Source organism: Rhamphochromis sp. 'chilingali', assembly GCF_963969265.1.
Source record: "Rhamphochromis sp. 'chilingali' genome assembly, chromosome: 8".
Lineage (NCBI taxonomy): Eukaryota > Metazoa > Chordata > Actinopteri > Cichliformes > Cichlidae > Rhamphochromis > Rhamphochromis sp. 'chilingali'.
Window position 1 is genome coordinate 1,223,724 of NC_137935.1, and position 16,086 is coordinate 1,239,809.

General features: G+C 47.3%; 1 protein-coding gene across 1 annotated transcript in view; it reads right to left on the reverse strand.

The window, feature by feature from the left end:
* Positions 1-16,086, reverse strand: part of col4a3 (collagen, type IV, alpha 3) — a 41,576-nt gene that overhangs the window by 20,564 nt on the left and 4,926 nt on the right. Inside the window, exons 3-26 of the mRNA XM_080889665.1 lie at positions 14,374-14,463; positions 13,920-13,964; positions 13,434-13,478; positions 13,202-13,264; positions 12,169-12,222; positions 12,057-12,083; positions 11,876-11,950; positions 10,448-10,510; positions 10,327-10,362; positions 10,076-10,123; positions 9,866-9,940; positions 6,472-6,516; positions 6,289-6,351; positions 6,154-6,198; positions 5,812-5,865; positions 5,677-5,718; positions 5,026-5,107; positions 4,811-4,846; positions 4,056-4,220; positions 3,786-3,878; positions 2,251-2,346; positions 2,012-2,082; positions 1,661-1,849; positions 38-206 (exon numbers count right to left, since the gene is read on the reverse strand). Coding sequence (XP_080745791.1) covers positions 38-206; positions 1,661-1,849; positions 2,012-2,082; positions 2,251-2,346; positions 3,786-3,878; positions 4,056-4,220; positions 4,811-4,846; positions 5,026-5,107; positions 5,677-5,718; positions 5,812-5,865; positions 6,154-6,198; positions 6,289-6,351; positions 6,472-6,516; positions 9,866-9,940; positions 10,076-10,123; positions 10,327-10,362; positions 10,448-10,510; positions 11,876-11,950; positions 12,057-12,083; positions 12,169-12,222; positions 13,202-13,264; positions 13,434-13,478; positions 13,920-13,964; positions 14,374-14,463 — 1,771 coding nt within the window. The remainder of the gene's footprint in view (positions 1-37; positions 207-1,660; positions 1,850-2,011; positions 2,083-2,250; positions 2,347-3,785; positions 3,879-4,055; positions 4,221-4,810; positions 4,847-5,025; positions 5,108-5,676; positions 5,719-5,811; positions 5,866-6,153; positions 6,199-6,288; positions 6,352-6,471; positions 6,517-9,865; positions 9,941-10,075; positions 10,124-10,326; positions 10,363-10,447; positions 10,511-11,875; positions 11,951-12,056; positions 12,084-12,168; positions 12,223-13,201; positions 13,265-13,433; positions 13,479-13,919; positions 13,965-14,373; positions 14,464-16,086) is intronic.

The window sequence follows — 16,086 nt, forward strand, 5'->3', positions numbered from 1 at the left end:
CTCCTCTCAAATTTAGACTATTCCTGGGCAGATTTACCTTTTTGTCCAGGTTGTCCTCGCTCTCCATGGTCTCCCATGTTGCCTTTACTTCCTGGAGGCCCTGGCTCGCCAATACCAAGAGGTCCTGAAGGTCCCATCTGCCCTGTGGGTCCCCTGGGACCAGGGGACCCACACAAGCCCCTGTCTCCTTTTTGCCCCAGCGGTCCCTGAAGGAGAGAACAACAAACCATCTTCACAGAATCACACTTGACCCCAGAAACGGTTAAAACTTGATGGTTTCTTCCTAAAAGCCGCCATCAACAAGGCACTAACTGTGGCTCCATCTAGTGGTAGAATTTGAACATAACAACACAACATAAAGTGCTTTGAGGCAACAGTTGCTGTGAGTCGGCACTAAATAAATAAAATGTAAAAACGTTATAAACAGCAGGTGTTTGCGCTCTGCGCTGTGGTTAAGGCTCCGGATTTTAGAACAAATGTTTTAGCTGATCAAAGACGCACACGACTAATCCAAATTTACTGACTTGTACCAAACTGTGGGCTCTCCCCTCACACCACAAAGAGCCTTTTTGCCAGCTAGCAGCCTAAATACAACAAATGTTATTGGTTCTGCCATCTTTACACACCAATGATTTTCATACTCTAAGTCAGAATAAAGTTTTACTATAAAATAGTGTTTCAAGTAAAACTAGATGAGGGTGGAGGCTATATTCTCCCTCATGCAACCTGCAGGAAGGACGCCTGTGTTGTAGTTGGGATCTAACTTTATGATTTTATGAATCCATCTGTGAATGTGGAACAAGGAGAGAATCATAGTCAGACGCAGTCTTATTATCAGTTCAGTTGGTTAACTGATACATTATTTTGTAATATATAGCAAAGCAGTACTGTGCAAAAGTCTTGAGTCACTCCCTGTTGTTTTCCTTGTTTTTGCAGGAAAATGGAAAATACGTGCAGAGATTTATTGAATTGTGCAAACATACAAAAAATTCCAATATAATTGAAACGAGCTTGAAAGTGAATATTTGTTATGACCGCCTTTATTCTTCAGCAGTGTGAACTCTAAGAAGCGAGGCTGCCATATCGCGCCGTCGGCCCCTCTGGCCAGCACCAGCAGGCGGCAGGTGAACGACCAGGACAGACAGAGCTGGGGATCGAACCGGTTACAAGATGAGCTTCCCAAGCCCCTGAACCACAGTCGCCCCGATAGTTCTCCAGGCTTCTCCAGGACATTCTCACATCTTTGGATGTTTCTGCCTGTCTGGATGAGCCCACGCTGCTTCAATGATGCTGAGGTCCGGGCTCTGGGGAGGCCGATCCATGTCTTGTTGAATCAGCTTGCTGTGGTTTGGGATCATTGACGTGCTGAACAATGAAGCTGTGGCCATAAAGATGGTTCAGAGGGTATTTTGTGGTGAATCGAAACCTGATGGTACTTTTCTGGACTCATAATTTCATCAATTCTGACAAACCTCCAACACGACTGGCTTAAAATGTACAAGTCTGAATCCTTGCAAACAAAATCAAAAGAAATGAGACTTGAGGCACAAGACTTGTACATCTGATCCACACAAAGTAAAGTAAACTCCCTCAGTTACTTACAGTACTGAGTAAATACATTCGAGTCTGCGGCAGACTGAAGAAAACCGTGATTACTCACATCGTCTCCTTTTGCTCCCTGAAGACCTTTTGATCCTTGAACTCCTGGAGGTCCATCACTTCCCTGGGATCCCAGTTGTCCCGGATCTCCCAGTGATCCCTCCTCACCCTTCTGCCCCACCCTCGTCATGATGCCTGGGTCACCAGGAGGTCCTGGGAACCCCCGGTAGCCAGGGAACCCCAGTGAACCCTGATAACAAGTGAGGTTCAAACAGTATGTGAAACTGACTCACACTTACTCATAATTACAGGATCTACTGGCAACAGTCAAAGTTTGAGGGTCCCAGAAGGTTTGGGTTCAGCCCATATGAGGGGATGAAATCTGTACACGCTGAGGCGATGCTTCCCTCACCTGTGGACCAGGTTGTCCTCCAGGACCTTTCACTCCTTTGCCACCTTTAAATCCAGGAAAACCAGCTGAGCCTGGAACCAGACATCACAGAGGTAGACAGTTAAGATGAGTTATTTATGACATTATTATGTATTTAAAATATCATGGTTTCCATTGTGTGGCAGCTAGGATTATATCAAACAACTAAAAACTAACATTTCATCTGTTAACTTGGCTAACACAGGTGCTGCTGTTCTTACCTGGCAGCCCGATATCCCCTTTCTCTCCTTTTGTACCTGGGGGTCCAGGCTCAGTGGAATTAACAGGACAGGTAAAACACATCTGCCCCTTCTCACCTAGTAAACACCAAGCAGTCGGTTTTTAAATGAATCATGACAAACGCACCAGGAAGTCAAACTTCTTAGAAAATAAACAAAGAAAAAACTGTACTATGGAAAATATTTCTGGATTTTATTTAAACAGGTTTATTGTATCAGTAGTAATGAAGCTGTGATGAGTCTGGATGAAAAACCCGAGTTTATTTTGTGGTTGGCTTTGTCTCAACATAAACAGGACGACTTTGATGTCTTTGGTTTGGCTCAGCTGTACTGAAAGAGATTTCTCAAGTTTTATTTTGGGTCTTCAAAAATCAAACATCTCATTCCCACCTCCATGTAGAAATTCTTCGCATTAAACCCTGATGTGAAACACGTGTCCACATCGGGCCAAACAAACATGACGTTTATATCACATGACGCTAGGGATGGGTACCGGTATCATGGCACCGGTTCTGACATAAACAATAGTAACCAGACCGAAAAGCAGCGCACATTTTGGTGCTGTACTTTTTCCTGAGCTGTGATTCACTTTGGATTCTAGCCAATCATTTTACGTTTCCGAGGATAGTAGGCGGGTCCAGGTACGTACGTTCTTTTAGAGCAGAGCTACAGACTAAAAATGTCCAAGGCGAAGCGGTCAAAGTCTGGCTGTACTTCACAGCAAAAGATGCAAACTCAGCAGCAACAAGTGCTTTAAGCTGATACTGTGATACTGTCAAAGGAGGTAACACCAAGAATCCGATGAAACACCTGGCGACGCATAGCGTTTTTTTAAAAAGCCCAGAAATGCGCCGTATTTGATAGCTTGCTGCGAGACCTCACACCGAGCACATCTACTGCGGGTGGGTTGCCTGTTATCGGACCCGGATTTAGCAACATCCCCCAAGAACCCGAAGAGGAGAGTCCTGGCCCCTAACCCTGCCAGTGTAGCAGAAATGATGAGGATGATGATGCAGCAGCAGCCGTTCTTCTCTGCGTGAGTAGCTTCATGTTGTTCGTGTGTAATTTACGTTGAGTAGGCTAACCACGTTATTACATTAATGCATGTAAGGTGAACTAGCAAACATCATCATAGCTACATGCGGCTGTCCTCTTGTTTGATGGCAGATGCTCCCTTCACCCTGGCCAAAAAGGCTAAAATGACCAAAGAAAAAGTGGAAAACAGTTAAACATGAGAGGTTTTGGACAAAGTTTGTGTTTTTTTCCATTGTTTAAGCACTGCTTCCAGCCAAGAGTGATACCATATATGCCCCATAGCTGCAGAAAAGGCTAACATTGTTATCTTTTTACAAAAACTAGCTGAACATGAGAGGTTTTTGGACAAAGTTTGTGTTCTCCATTCTTTAAGCACCGGTTTGAGCACCGGCACCATTTCAAAAGTACCGGTTTGGCACCGGTATCGGATAAAACCTAAACGATACCCATCCCTACATGATGCACAACTCCAGCTCTCTCACCCTTCTGTCCTCTCGTGCCTTTTTCTCCAAGAGGTCCCATCGAGCCCTTCAAACCTTTAGGTCCTGGCAGTCCTGCGCCTCCCTCGAGGTAGTCTGGCAGTTACAAGAGACACATTAAACCAGACGGACTTTCAGCAGCTGGTAGTGCTGCGGTTCAGTAATGTACTCTTTTAATTTCTCGTCTTTATTCTCTTTAAGCTTCAAAGACAAACGTCAGAGGGTCCGGGATGCTTCCCTGAGGGACACCACATGTTTAAAATGAAACATCACCTGGTATTCCTGGTTCTCCGGGCTCTCCGATAGCACCCTGAAGTCCTGGCTTTCCAGTCAGGCCTGTGGGGCCAGCAGTGGAGGGGCCCTCTTCTCCTCGGTCTCCTTTTGGTCCAAATGATCCAGGTGGTCCCTGTATCCCCGGAGGACCAGGTAAAGGAACACCTGGAGTGGAGGATGGCAGACTGTCACCAAAGAACAGCTTCTGATAACCTTGAATATTATAAATTATTATATAATTTATATTTCTTTGTGCCTGAGTAAAGTGTCAGCCTTTAAAAAGGCTTTTATTTTGGAAACGGGCACCAGCAGCTATTTTTTTTTCAGCTGCAGCTAAACAGACAATATCAGACAAGACTGACGAAAACAGAATAAATTTTCATTTTATATATATAATAGATAATAATAATAATAATAATATATGTTTCCCACCAAGTGAAGTCTCACGGTTTCTCTGTTGAAACCTTTTTCATTTTGATCAAAACATTCCAAAAATATCAGCAATCAAATAAAGTTGCAGGAAATCTGGTGGATGTCGGGTGTAATCCATCCACTGCAGTTTAGCCAGCTTGAACTAAAAGACACTGTTACTTTCACCATCAGTCATATTCGGCAGCACAGGCCTGTTTTGGAGCGAGACCCCAGCAGAGCAAAGCTGTAGCCAGACTAACGCAGCTTAGATACAAAGGTGGTCTCTGGATTAACACCATGATGGATTACATGAGGGACAGAGAGAGAGAATAGTCAGACTTTACCTGGCTCGCCCTTTTCTCCAGGTAAACCGATGTATCCTGAAACAGGTGAGAGAAAAAGTCTGAAATGATAGCGGCATGAACCTCTCAATGTAATCTGATTACAAACACAACTCAGGTCGTTGCTTTGACAGTCACAGAATATAAGTATATAACATACAGTATAATATAAATATAATATTTCATAAGTAAAACATTACTTGGGAAATTAAATTCACCTTGTACTCCAGAAGCTCCTGGGGGCCCCCGGGGCCCGGGAAAACCAGGCTGGCCTTTCAGATAAATCCTCTTCCACACCATCTGGTTTATAAAAAAGTTAAAAGTAACATAAACACAGATTATGGATTCAAAACCAAGCATCAACCTTCAGGGCTGAAAAATGAAGTCTGAAAACCTGCAGTTCCTCTAATGTCCATTTGGGGCTGACTCCAAAACGGAGCCAGTCCTCATGGACTCAAGACTTAGTGCTTCACAGGCCCCGCCCCCCTTAGCAAGAGGAACCCCCCACCCCCGCGACTTGAAATAGTATCATTTCTCTATTGAATTGTTATTTTAAGTACATCTCTGCATGACATTGTTTCCTTATTAACTTTAAAGACAACAAAAAAGAAAAAGGAAAGAAAAACTGATCAACTTAAAACAAACTGTACCTTTATTAGAAAGTGCATGTACTAGTACTGCAGCTCTCTAAACTACATTTAACGTGCATCAGTTTGGCAGTGAAGGCGAGCGCTGCACACGCATCATCACACCGGCATCCCACCTGTGGGGGTGGAGGGGGTGGTTGCCCCACTATTTGAGAAGGACTGCACTAACTTTAGACGATCTGGCAACTGTTCCTGTGATATGTACAGAAAAAAGAGACTCACATCTCCCGGAGTGCCCGGAGGACCACGGTCACCTTTCTCTCCCTGGAAACATAAACAGTACCGTAAAATGACACCGCGCTGGCTGCAGCACTGCAGTAATGCAGTAATGCATTCTGTGTCTCATCCAGTACTCACCATGTCTCCATCGACACCTGGAGGTCCGAGAAACCCAGGATCTCCCGGGTCTCCCTGTAGACATACAGATTTAAACACAGATATATAAACTTAAATGTTTTTATAAGTGAAAGTTCTGATGTCTTTTATCATGACAAGTCCAGCAAATTAACTAGAGCTGGTAGATAAAGGGACAGGATTAGCATGGTGGCGGTAGCATCACGCTGTGGGCTGTTTGCTGCCAGTGCTTCTGGTACACTGCACACAGTGGATGGTATAATGAAGGAGGAGGCCTTCCTGTTTTATTTTGATAGTCTCAAGTGGGCCAAATGTTGAAAACAAACTGACTCAGCGGGTTGTTACCTGTTCTTCAAGCTCTCCACGGAGTCCATCCTTCCCTGGTTTACCCTGAAACACAAACATGTTCCAGGTTTATATTCCTATAAAGAAATGTGACTTAAAATTGAAGACGGGACTACATGTCTTTGTTGTTCCTACCAGGGAGCCAGTGTCACCTTTCTCCCCCTTCTCTCCTTTAATCCCCAACCTCCCAGGGTTACCCTGGAGGAGAAAACAAAAGCGCTCATCACTTAAAAATAAAAATTCACAGAATAATAATTTATAGTTTTTTTGGCTTAAAAAAAGTTTATGATTAGCCCAGGCCAACAATTTGACACTTACGCGACGACCAGGACAACCTTTTTCTCCACTGTCACCTGGTTCTCCCTGTAAAACAAAAGCACATCAGAGAAGCCCAAGAGAAACTGACAAAGTGACAGACAGACAGAGCGACAGACAGACCCACAGAGCGACTGACAGACCCACAGAGAGACAGACCCACAGAGCGACTGACAGACCCACAGAGCAACAGACAGACCCACAGAGAGACAGACAGACCCACAGAGCGACTGACAGACCCACAGAGCGACAGACAGACCCACAGAGAGACAGACAGACCCACAGAGCGACTGACAGACCCTCAGAGCGACAGACAGACCCACAGAGAGACAGACAGACCCACAGAGCGACAGACAGACCCACAGAGCGACTGACAGACCCACAGAGAGACAGACAGACCCACAGAGCGACTGACAGACCCACAGAGAGACAGACAGACCCACAGAGGGACAGACCCACAGAGCGACTGACAGACCCACAGAGAGACAGACAGACCCACAGAGCGACTGACAGACCCTCAGAGCGACAGACAGACCCACAGAGAGACAGACAGACCCACAGAGCGACAGACCCACAGAGCGACTGACAGACCCCCTCAGAGACAGACAGACCCACAGAGCGACTGACAGACCCTCAGAGCGACAGACAGACCCACAGAGAGACAGACAGACCCACAGAGCGACAGACAGACCCACAGAGCGACTGACAGACCCACAGAGAGACAGACAGACCCACAGAGCGACTGACAGACCCACAGAGAGACAGACAGACCCACAGAGGGACAGACCCACAGAGCGACTGACAGACCCACAGAGAGACAGACAGACCCACAGAGCGACTGACAGACCCACAGAGAGACAGACAGACCCACAGAGGGACAGACCCACAGAGCGACTGACAGACCCACAGAGAGACAGACAGACCCACAGAGCGACTGACAGACCCTCAGAGCGACAGACAGACCCACAGAGAGACAGACAGACCCACAGAGCAACAGACAGACCCACAGAGCAACAGACAGACCCACAGAGAGACAGACAGACCCATAGAGCGACTGACAGACCCACAGAGAGACAGACAGACCCACAGAGCGACTGACAGACCCACAGAGAGACAGACCCACAGAGCGACTGACAGACCCACAGAGCAACAGACAGACCCACAGAGAGACAGACAGACCCACAGAGCGACAGACAGACCCACAGAGCGACAGACAGACCCACAGAGAGACAGACAGACCCACAGAGCGACAGACAGACCCACAGAGCGACTGACAGACCCACAGAGAGACCCACAGAGACAGACAGACCCATAGAGAGACAGACAGACCCACAGAGAGACTGACAGACCCACAGAGCGACTGACAGACCCACAGAGCGACTGACAGACCCACAGAGAGACAGACAGACCCACAGAGAGACAGACAGACCCACAGAGAGACAGACAGACCCACAGAGGGACAGACCCACAGAGCGACTGACAGACCCACAGAGAGACAGACAGACCCACAGAGCGACTGACAGACCCTCAGAGCGACAGACAGACCCACAGAGAGACAGACAGACCCACAGAGCAACAGACAGACCCACAGAGCAACAGACAGACCCACAGAGAGACAGACAGACCCATAGAGCGACTGACAGACCCACAGAGAGACAGACAGACCCACAGAGCGACTGACAGACCCACAGAGAGACAGACCCACAGAGCGACTGACAGACCCACAGAGCAACAGACAGACCCACAGAGAGACAGACAGACCCACAGAGCGACAGACAGACCCACAGAGAGACAGACAGACCCACAGAGCGACAGACAGACCCACAGAGCGACTGACAGACCCACAGAGAGACCCACAGAGACAGACAGACCCATAGAGAGACAGACAGACCCACAGAGAGACTGACAGACCCACAGAGCGACTGACAGACCCACAGAGAGACAGACAGACCCACAGAGACAGACAGACCCACAGAGAGACAGACAGACCCACAGAGAGACTGACAGACCCACAGAGAGACAGACAGACCCACAGACCGATTGACAGACCCACAGAGAGACAGACAGACCCACAGAGAGACAGACAGACCCACAGAGCGACTGACAGACCCACAGAGAGACAGACAGACCCACAGAGAGACAGACAGACCCCCTCAGAGACAGACAGACCCACAGAGCGACAGACAGACCCACAGAGCGACAGACAGACCCACAGAGTGACAGACAGACCCACAGAGCGACTGACAGACCCACAGAGAGACAGACAGACCCCCTCAGAGACAGACAGACCCACAGAGCGACTGACAGACCCACAGAGCGACAGACAGACCCACAGAGCGACAGACAGACCCACAGAGCGACTGACAGACCCACAGAGAGACCCACAGAGACAGACAGACCCATAGAGAGACAGACAGACCCACAGAGAGACTGACAGACATACAGAGCGACTGACAGACCCACAGAGAGACAGACAGACCCCCTCAGAGACAGACAGACCCACAGAGCGACTGACAGACCCACAGAGCGACAGACAGACCCACAGAGCGACAGACAGACCCACAGAGCGACTGACAGACCCACAGAGAGACCCACAGAGACAGACAGACCCATAGAGAGACAGACAGACCCACAGAGAGACTGACAGACCCACAGAGCGACTGACAGATCCACACAGAGACAGACAGACCCATAGAGAGACAGACAGACCCACAGAGAGACTGACAGACCCACAGAGCGACTGACAGACCCACAGAGAGACAGACAGACCCCCTCAGAGACAGACAGACCCACAGAGCGACTGACAGACCCACAGAGCGACAGACAGACCCACAGAGCGACAGACAGACCCACAGAGCGACTGACAGACCCACAGAGAGACCCACAGAGACAGACAGACCCATAGAGAGACAGACAGACCCACAGAGAGACTGACAGACCCACAGAGCGACTGACAGACCCACAGAGAGACAGACAGACCCACAGAGACAGACAGACCCACAGAGAGACTGACAGACCCACAGAGAGACTGACAGACCCACAGAGAGACAGACAGACCCACAGAGCGATTGACAGACCCACAGAGAGACAGACAGACCCACAGAGCGACTGACAGACCCACAGAGAGACAGACAGACCCACAGAGAGACAGACAGACCCCCTCAGAGACAGACAGACCCACAGAGCGACAGACAGACCCACAGAGTGACAGACAGACCCACAGAGCGACTGACAGACCCACAGAGAGACAGACAGACCCCCTCAGAGACAGACAGACCCACAGAGCGACTGACAGACCCACAGAGCGACAGACAGACCCACAGAGCGACAGACAGACCCACAGAGCGACTGACAGACCCACAGAGAGACTGACAGACCCCCTCAGAGACAGACAGACCTTCAGCTCTTTGGGTCCCTCGGCATACAGTTTGATTCCTTTTGGCCCAGGAACTCCTGGAGGTCCCCGGTCACCCTAAAACCAAACACAGCTGATGGTGGTGAAGGTGAAAGGGATGGTGATGAAGATGATGGCGTTTCACAGGTTAGACACAGTATAAAACCAGAGCACGTCGTAGTTTGTAAATGCAGACCATACTCCCATCCCCACCTTCTGTCCTTGTGGACCTGGGATCACTGGACTGGGACCTTCCTGACCCTGAACCAAAAACAGAGACAGAAGTTACTTCATGGTTTCTGTGTTAACGTATGACTGGTGCTGTCACATGAACCACCACAGCAGCTTCTCCCAAAAAACAAAAACGAAACCAAAAGCGAATCCTGACGTCAAGCCAAGTGTGTAAGAATCGTTTTTCTGAATCAGAAACTGCTCCTAGTTCAGTTTACTGTTACCCCACTAACCTTTTCTCCTCTCAACCCTGGAAGACCTGGAATTCCCTGGAAAAAAAAAAACATGAGATGTCAGCTCCCTGAACTACTGAGCGCAATTAATGTTTGAATAAGGTGGATGTTCAAAGCATACAGGAAATCCATCGAATCCTGGTGATCCTGTCACGCCGGGTTCACCTGGATCCCCACTGAGCCCCTGGAACACACAAACAGTTCCACAGCCAGTCAGAGCAAACTTTATACCAGCTAATCTGATGATAATGCTCATGATAGAAAGCATCTTAAGATTGAACAGAATTTGGTCCAGCCGGCTGGATTCAGTCTGCGAACCAACTGATCAGACTGTTCAAAATGATCAAGCAAGGCAGGGATCGGCAGCCCTGGCACGCGTGCCCAGGATTGCCGAAGGGTTAACTGATGGCATGACCACAGCTGGATTGGCCATCAGGCATACCGGGTATTTGCTCGGTGGGTCGACGGTGATTTTTCGTTTTTATGGGCCGATGACTTTTTTTATTTTATTTTATTTTTGTAACGGTATAAACAGTGAGAGGTGGTGGATTGGCCAGATGCTGGTCGATGTGTAACAATAACTCAGTTGTTTGCTGGTGGCTGTGGCGGAGCTTCCACTGAGGCAACAGGTGGATGAGGGAAGGGGAGGCAGGAGGAGGAGAGACCCGAAGCAGCCACCAGTCCGAGTGTCAGGTGAACTGAACTTCAGGTAAGAAGTTATGACCTGCAGTCTGTCTGGGTCAGATATAAACCAAGTTTAGGTGGAGTTTATTTTGTTGTGCTGACTTTTTACAGTCAGTTACAATAACTCGTACTGCGTGAGCTAGCATGACAAGTTTTTATACAGCTGGGTGGTGCTATGATGTCACTGATAGTGAACTTTATTTTATTCATAAGGTCAGTTAGTAGAGTTGCCAACCGTCCCGTAAAAAGACGGAATCGTCTCGTATTCAGAGAAATTATTACTCGTTTTGTGTTGAGCTGAGAAGGAACAGTTTGTCCCGAACTTCAGCTACAATGGAACAGACACAGAGCTGGAGTTATTCTGTCGTTACGCTGCAGCTGCCTCTTCTTCTTCAGGCAGCCTCTGAATGCTGGACACTCGGAGACCACAGATCACATTAACATGTGTGTCTCTGTATTAACAAACATGCCATATTGGCTCATTTTATTTTTCTTATCATTGTTGTGAGGAGACCAGAAATAGCATTTGTATTTTCTGTTGTACAGTTCATTTGCTGTTATGGATAAAAAGTCTTTTGTTGTTTCAAAATAGCTGATAACTATTCGCTGACAGCTGCCAACATCTGCGAACAAACATGATTCTATATAGTTGTTCTATATAGTGTGTAACTGTTAATATAGAGCATTATTAAATTTGTTGCTAATGCATCATATGGCACACGGACTGCTGAGCAAATTTTAGATGCACTCGTCATCAGAAAGGTTGCCGACCCCTGCTATAAAGGGTTTGGTGGAGACATTCATTTGGAAAACGATGAACTTCACTTGATTTTATTCTTTATTTCATAAAAATCAAATATCTGACTGTGGCGCCTTTTGGTCCCGGTGGTCCTCGTGCTCCTTTTATATCCTGAGTCTCGGGGAACACTCTCGTCTCTCCCTGAAACAGAGTCAGAGGAACCTTTGTCAAAAGAAACCATCACAGATCAAATCAGCCATCTTCAAATCCATCTTCTTCATTACAGCATTCAGGTGTCAATGCTTACCTTCATGCCCCGAGGACCATCACGCCCCTGAAACACGTGAACACTCACAGCTTTAGCTTCACACACACAGTTAGCTTAGCCTATTTTTAACTGTGTATAGACAGTGACTCACCCGCCTGCCTGCAGGTCCAGGAAGTCCAGGATGCCCTGGAAAACCAGCATCCCCCTGAAAGACATGAGTCACATTTGTGTGTGTGGGTACGATCGGATGATTCATTTTGATAGGAAACACTCTCCGAGACTGCTTTTGATGCTGATCACAGCCTGGAAAGCTTTGGAAAACCTGAAAGTCCTTGATATGTGTTGTTCAAAAATGATCGTGACTCTACACAAGTATATCTCCCTGCCCAGTGTTATTGCCGTAACTAGCTTTTTAAACAGCTTGTCAAAAAGATGAAAAAGTTCAATTTAATTGTTGGCAAGTTCCTGTAAAGGTTTCAGAATAACAGCCTTGAACATACTGGGTAAGCCAGCTTCTGTGTTTATAATAAGCCACCACAGGATTAATCATGGTCACCGCGGCTTCTTTTCTGCAGCTTTAACCTGCATGTGTGGATGGTGGCTGATTTCTGGAAGCGTTTCTGAGCGCGTGCACTAATTTCCAGCGCACAATCGTGTCTGCAGTTAATGCCGTGCTGCGTGAAGGCCTGACGATCACGCACATCCAACACTGATTCTCAGCCTTAGAATCTTTTAACGTTTTGTTGACGAGATATTTAACATCCGCATCATTGTTTTCATTGACATTCAAACATTGTGAAATAGTTTGCAGATCTAGTTTTTTGCAGGTTGATGCACCTCTGCATCTGCAAAACGTTCTTCTTTGCCTGTTGTCCCTCCAGCTGTTTCATTTTAGTATCAGCGGCTGTGACGGACTTTTATTGCCTTTTTCAGACAAATTCAAAATGAAAACGCTAAATTCTCTTAGTTTTGCTCTGTTGTGAATAAAATGTGCATCTGTAACATTTGCAAATCACTGTTTTTTTACAGTTTTCCACAGCTGGTCTATAACTAGCTGCAGGGATGAGAGTGTGAGGCTCAGGCGGTTATACATCGGTGAGCACAGGAAGAGAGGAATATAAAACTCCGGAGATGAGAGAAAAAAAGATTATTCGATCTGCCTTCTGCCAAGCCATCATTTCTACCTTCGTCCCGTTGCATCCTGGGATTCCTGGTTGACCGAGCGGTCCTTCGTGTCCGTGCAGTCCCTGAGAAATAAATGCATCCAGAAATGTATTAAATGTTAAGTTAAACTTTATTATCATCATTACATATTCTTCATGTTACTTCCATATGTACTAGGATCTAATAGGTATGGAGCCTACAGTCTACTGTGCTGTATGTTTAATGTGTTCTGTGTGTGGTGAGCGTCCGTACCGGCAGTCCCGGAGGTCCTGGGAAACCTGGTTCTCCCTGCAAACCCTGATGGTTTGAGAAGTTCAGAACAACGTCAGCAGGACATTTTTTGGTAAATGTGTCTGAAATGATGCTAAAATCAGGGAAAGTTTAGGCTTAAAAAAATCAAAATGACCTCCCCCACTACTAGCTGCCAGCTGGCTTCACCTGAACCTCTGGGCCGTGTTTGTGCTGTTGGAACCTATCGGAGCATTTTTAATGACCAATAACTCGGCCGCTGTGAGGTTACTGTAGCAACAGACCGTCTACGAAGGCTGAGCGAGAGCTTAGGTGAAGCTTGAGCATTTATCTGGATGGTAGTGAGCTCTGATTAGCATTAGCATCTGTGCCAGCTTGTTTTATCTGATAACTGAGCTTTCATCCAGATACGGTCCCATCTATGACTCTGACGTGGAAGCAGCCAAAACAGGAAAGGTTCAGTGGGATAAACAGTAAAGGCCGTCATACCCGGGAACCCTTCAGACCCGGACTTCCTGCAGGTCCCAGTTCACCCTAAGCAAAAGAAGAAGAAAACATTAAATGATCTCCATTCAACTCTGGGTTCACAGTGAGAAAGCTGTGACATGGTCAATGATCAGGAATCAGAGCAGCATCAGGACCTGACACGTCATGTGACTGAGCTGTCATGTGACTGCTCCAAACAGAAAGTAGTGATTGAGTCAGACTCACTCTCACCTCCTCCTCAGTTTTACACTAAAACACAGCGTTTATTTTCACGAGTGTGAAACTGACCACGTACTGAAATGTGATTTTAAACCTACAAACTTGGATGTTTAATGACGGGATTTCCATTTAAAAAGAAACTTTGTGATAAAATGTAATATAATAAAAACAAGTGTAAAGAGGACTGTGCAGGGACTCGATATGACAATAAGAAGAAGAAAGAGGAGATGTCTGTTACCTTTTCTCCTAGTTTGCCCTGATCGCCCTCTTTTCCAGGATAGCCAACGTTTCCAGGAAGACCAGTTTCCCCGGGGAAACCTTTTTCACCCTGTTGACAGAATCAGAGAGTTCAGGTAAGTCAGCTCACCTGCTGTCCACAGAGGGGCAGCAGAGAGCAGCAGAGTCGATCCTGGTTGTGGCCTCCGGGCACTCAGGTGCCGGGAATAACAAAGGGACATTTCACGCTCAGCAGAGAGGAACCGGCCTTTCTTTCTTTCTCCTCGTGAACACGCCCGTGATCGCAGAGCTCACACCTGGGTGGTCTCAGGTGCGTGAGACACAAAGGACCGCAGAGTTCCCTGCAGCCCGGCTCCGACCTGCACGCTCTTGTGAGCCGCAGCTCGGAGACTTGACGCCATTTAAAGCAGCAAAAACTGAAAAGTTTGTTTCAGGCGAAATCACAAAATCATGAAAAACAACCCGATCCGAGCTGGAACTGGTAAACTGATCACATCAGAGGATCAGAGACCACATCAGCAGCCCTTCATCACCTGGCACATCCATCAGCTCCGCTCTATTTTCCTCCATAATAAAAACCACCGCACAATACTGTTATCAGAGGGAGGGGCTACTGCAAGATATTCATCAGCGATTGGCCGACGCCTCCTCTGTGAATCTGACATCGGCGCTCCATGATGGGGAACGTCCCGGTTTCCAAAATGCATCCGGAGGAGAGAGGAGGCCGCAGGAGGATGCACAAGTGTGTCCTATCTGCAGGTCGTTCTAACATGGACACTGAAAAGGGGCGTGGCACGCAGCTGGAATACAAAAACCACAGAGCGAGCTGCACTCATTGGTCGGAAACAACAGACAAAACTTCACCAAAGATGAAAAATGAAGCCACTTCAGAGCTGCAAGAACCAGCAGGGATGTAGATCTAAGACCCGTCAGACTGGTCAGCATCAGTTTCATAAAATGATTGAATATGACAGGTGTGTGCTCAGGTGTGGATTTATTGTAAGTGTGTATGGCCACTTTAGATCAAACTTTATATCTATATGCAGTATATAAAGTTTATATCTAAACCCGCAGTCATCACCGCTGCTTCCTGAGCTGCTCTGCAGGTCCTGCAGCAGCTGCAGCGTGTTTGTGGCTGAAAGGCTGCTCCAGGATCAGCTGACTGACGTGGCCGTCTTTTCTGTACCTCGCAAAACTCTGCGGATACTTGTGCACTTTGTTTTGCATCCCTTCTGTCATCTTCCAGATCTTCTGGTGTCGCTGCTCAGAGCGCTCATTCTTCCCAGAGTTTCTCTGACTGGATTCTTTTAGGTTTTCAGCCTAATGACGGCCTCCTTCAGTCTGTTGGTCGTCACTCAAGGTTAAACAGTTTGGACTTGAGTTCGAGTTAATCTGCCACGAGACCATGAGTGTAGGGATGGGTACCGGTATCCGGTGTTCTGACATAAACGGTAGTAACCAGACCGAAAAGCAGCGCACATTTCGGTGCTTTTATTTCCTGAGCTGTGACACACTTTGGATTCTAGTCAATCATTTTACGTTTCCGAGGATAGTAGGCGGGGCCAGGTACGTACGTTCTTTTAGAGCAGAGCTACAGATTAAAAATGTCCAAGGCGAAGCGGTCAAAGTCTGGCTGTACTTCACAGCAAAAGATGCAAACTCAGCAGCAACAAGTGCTTTAAGCTGATACTGTGATACTGTCAAAGGAGGCAAC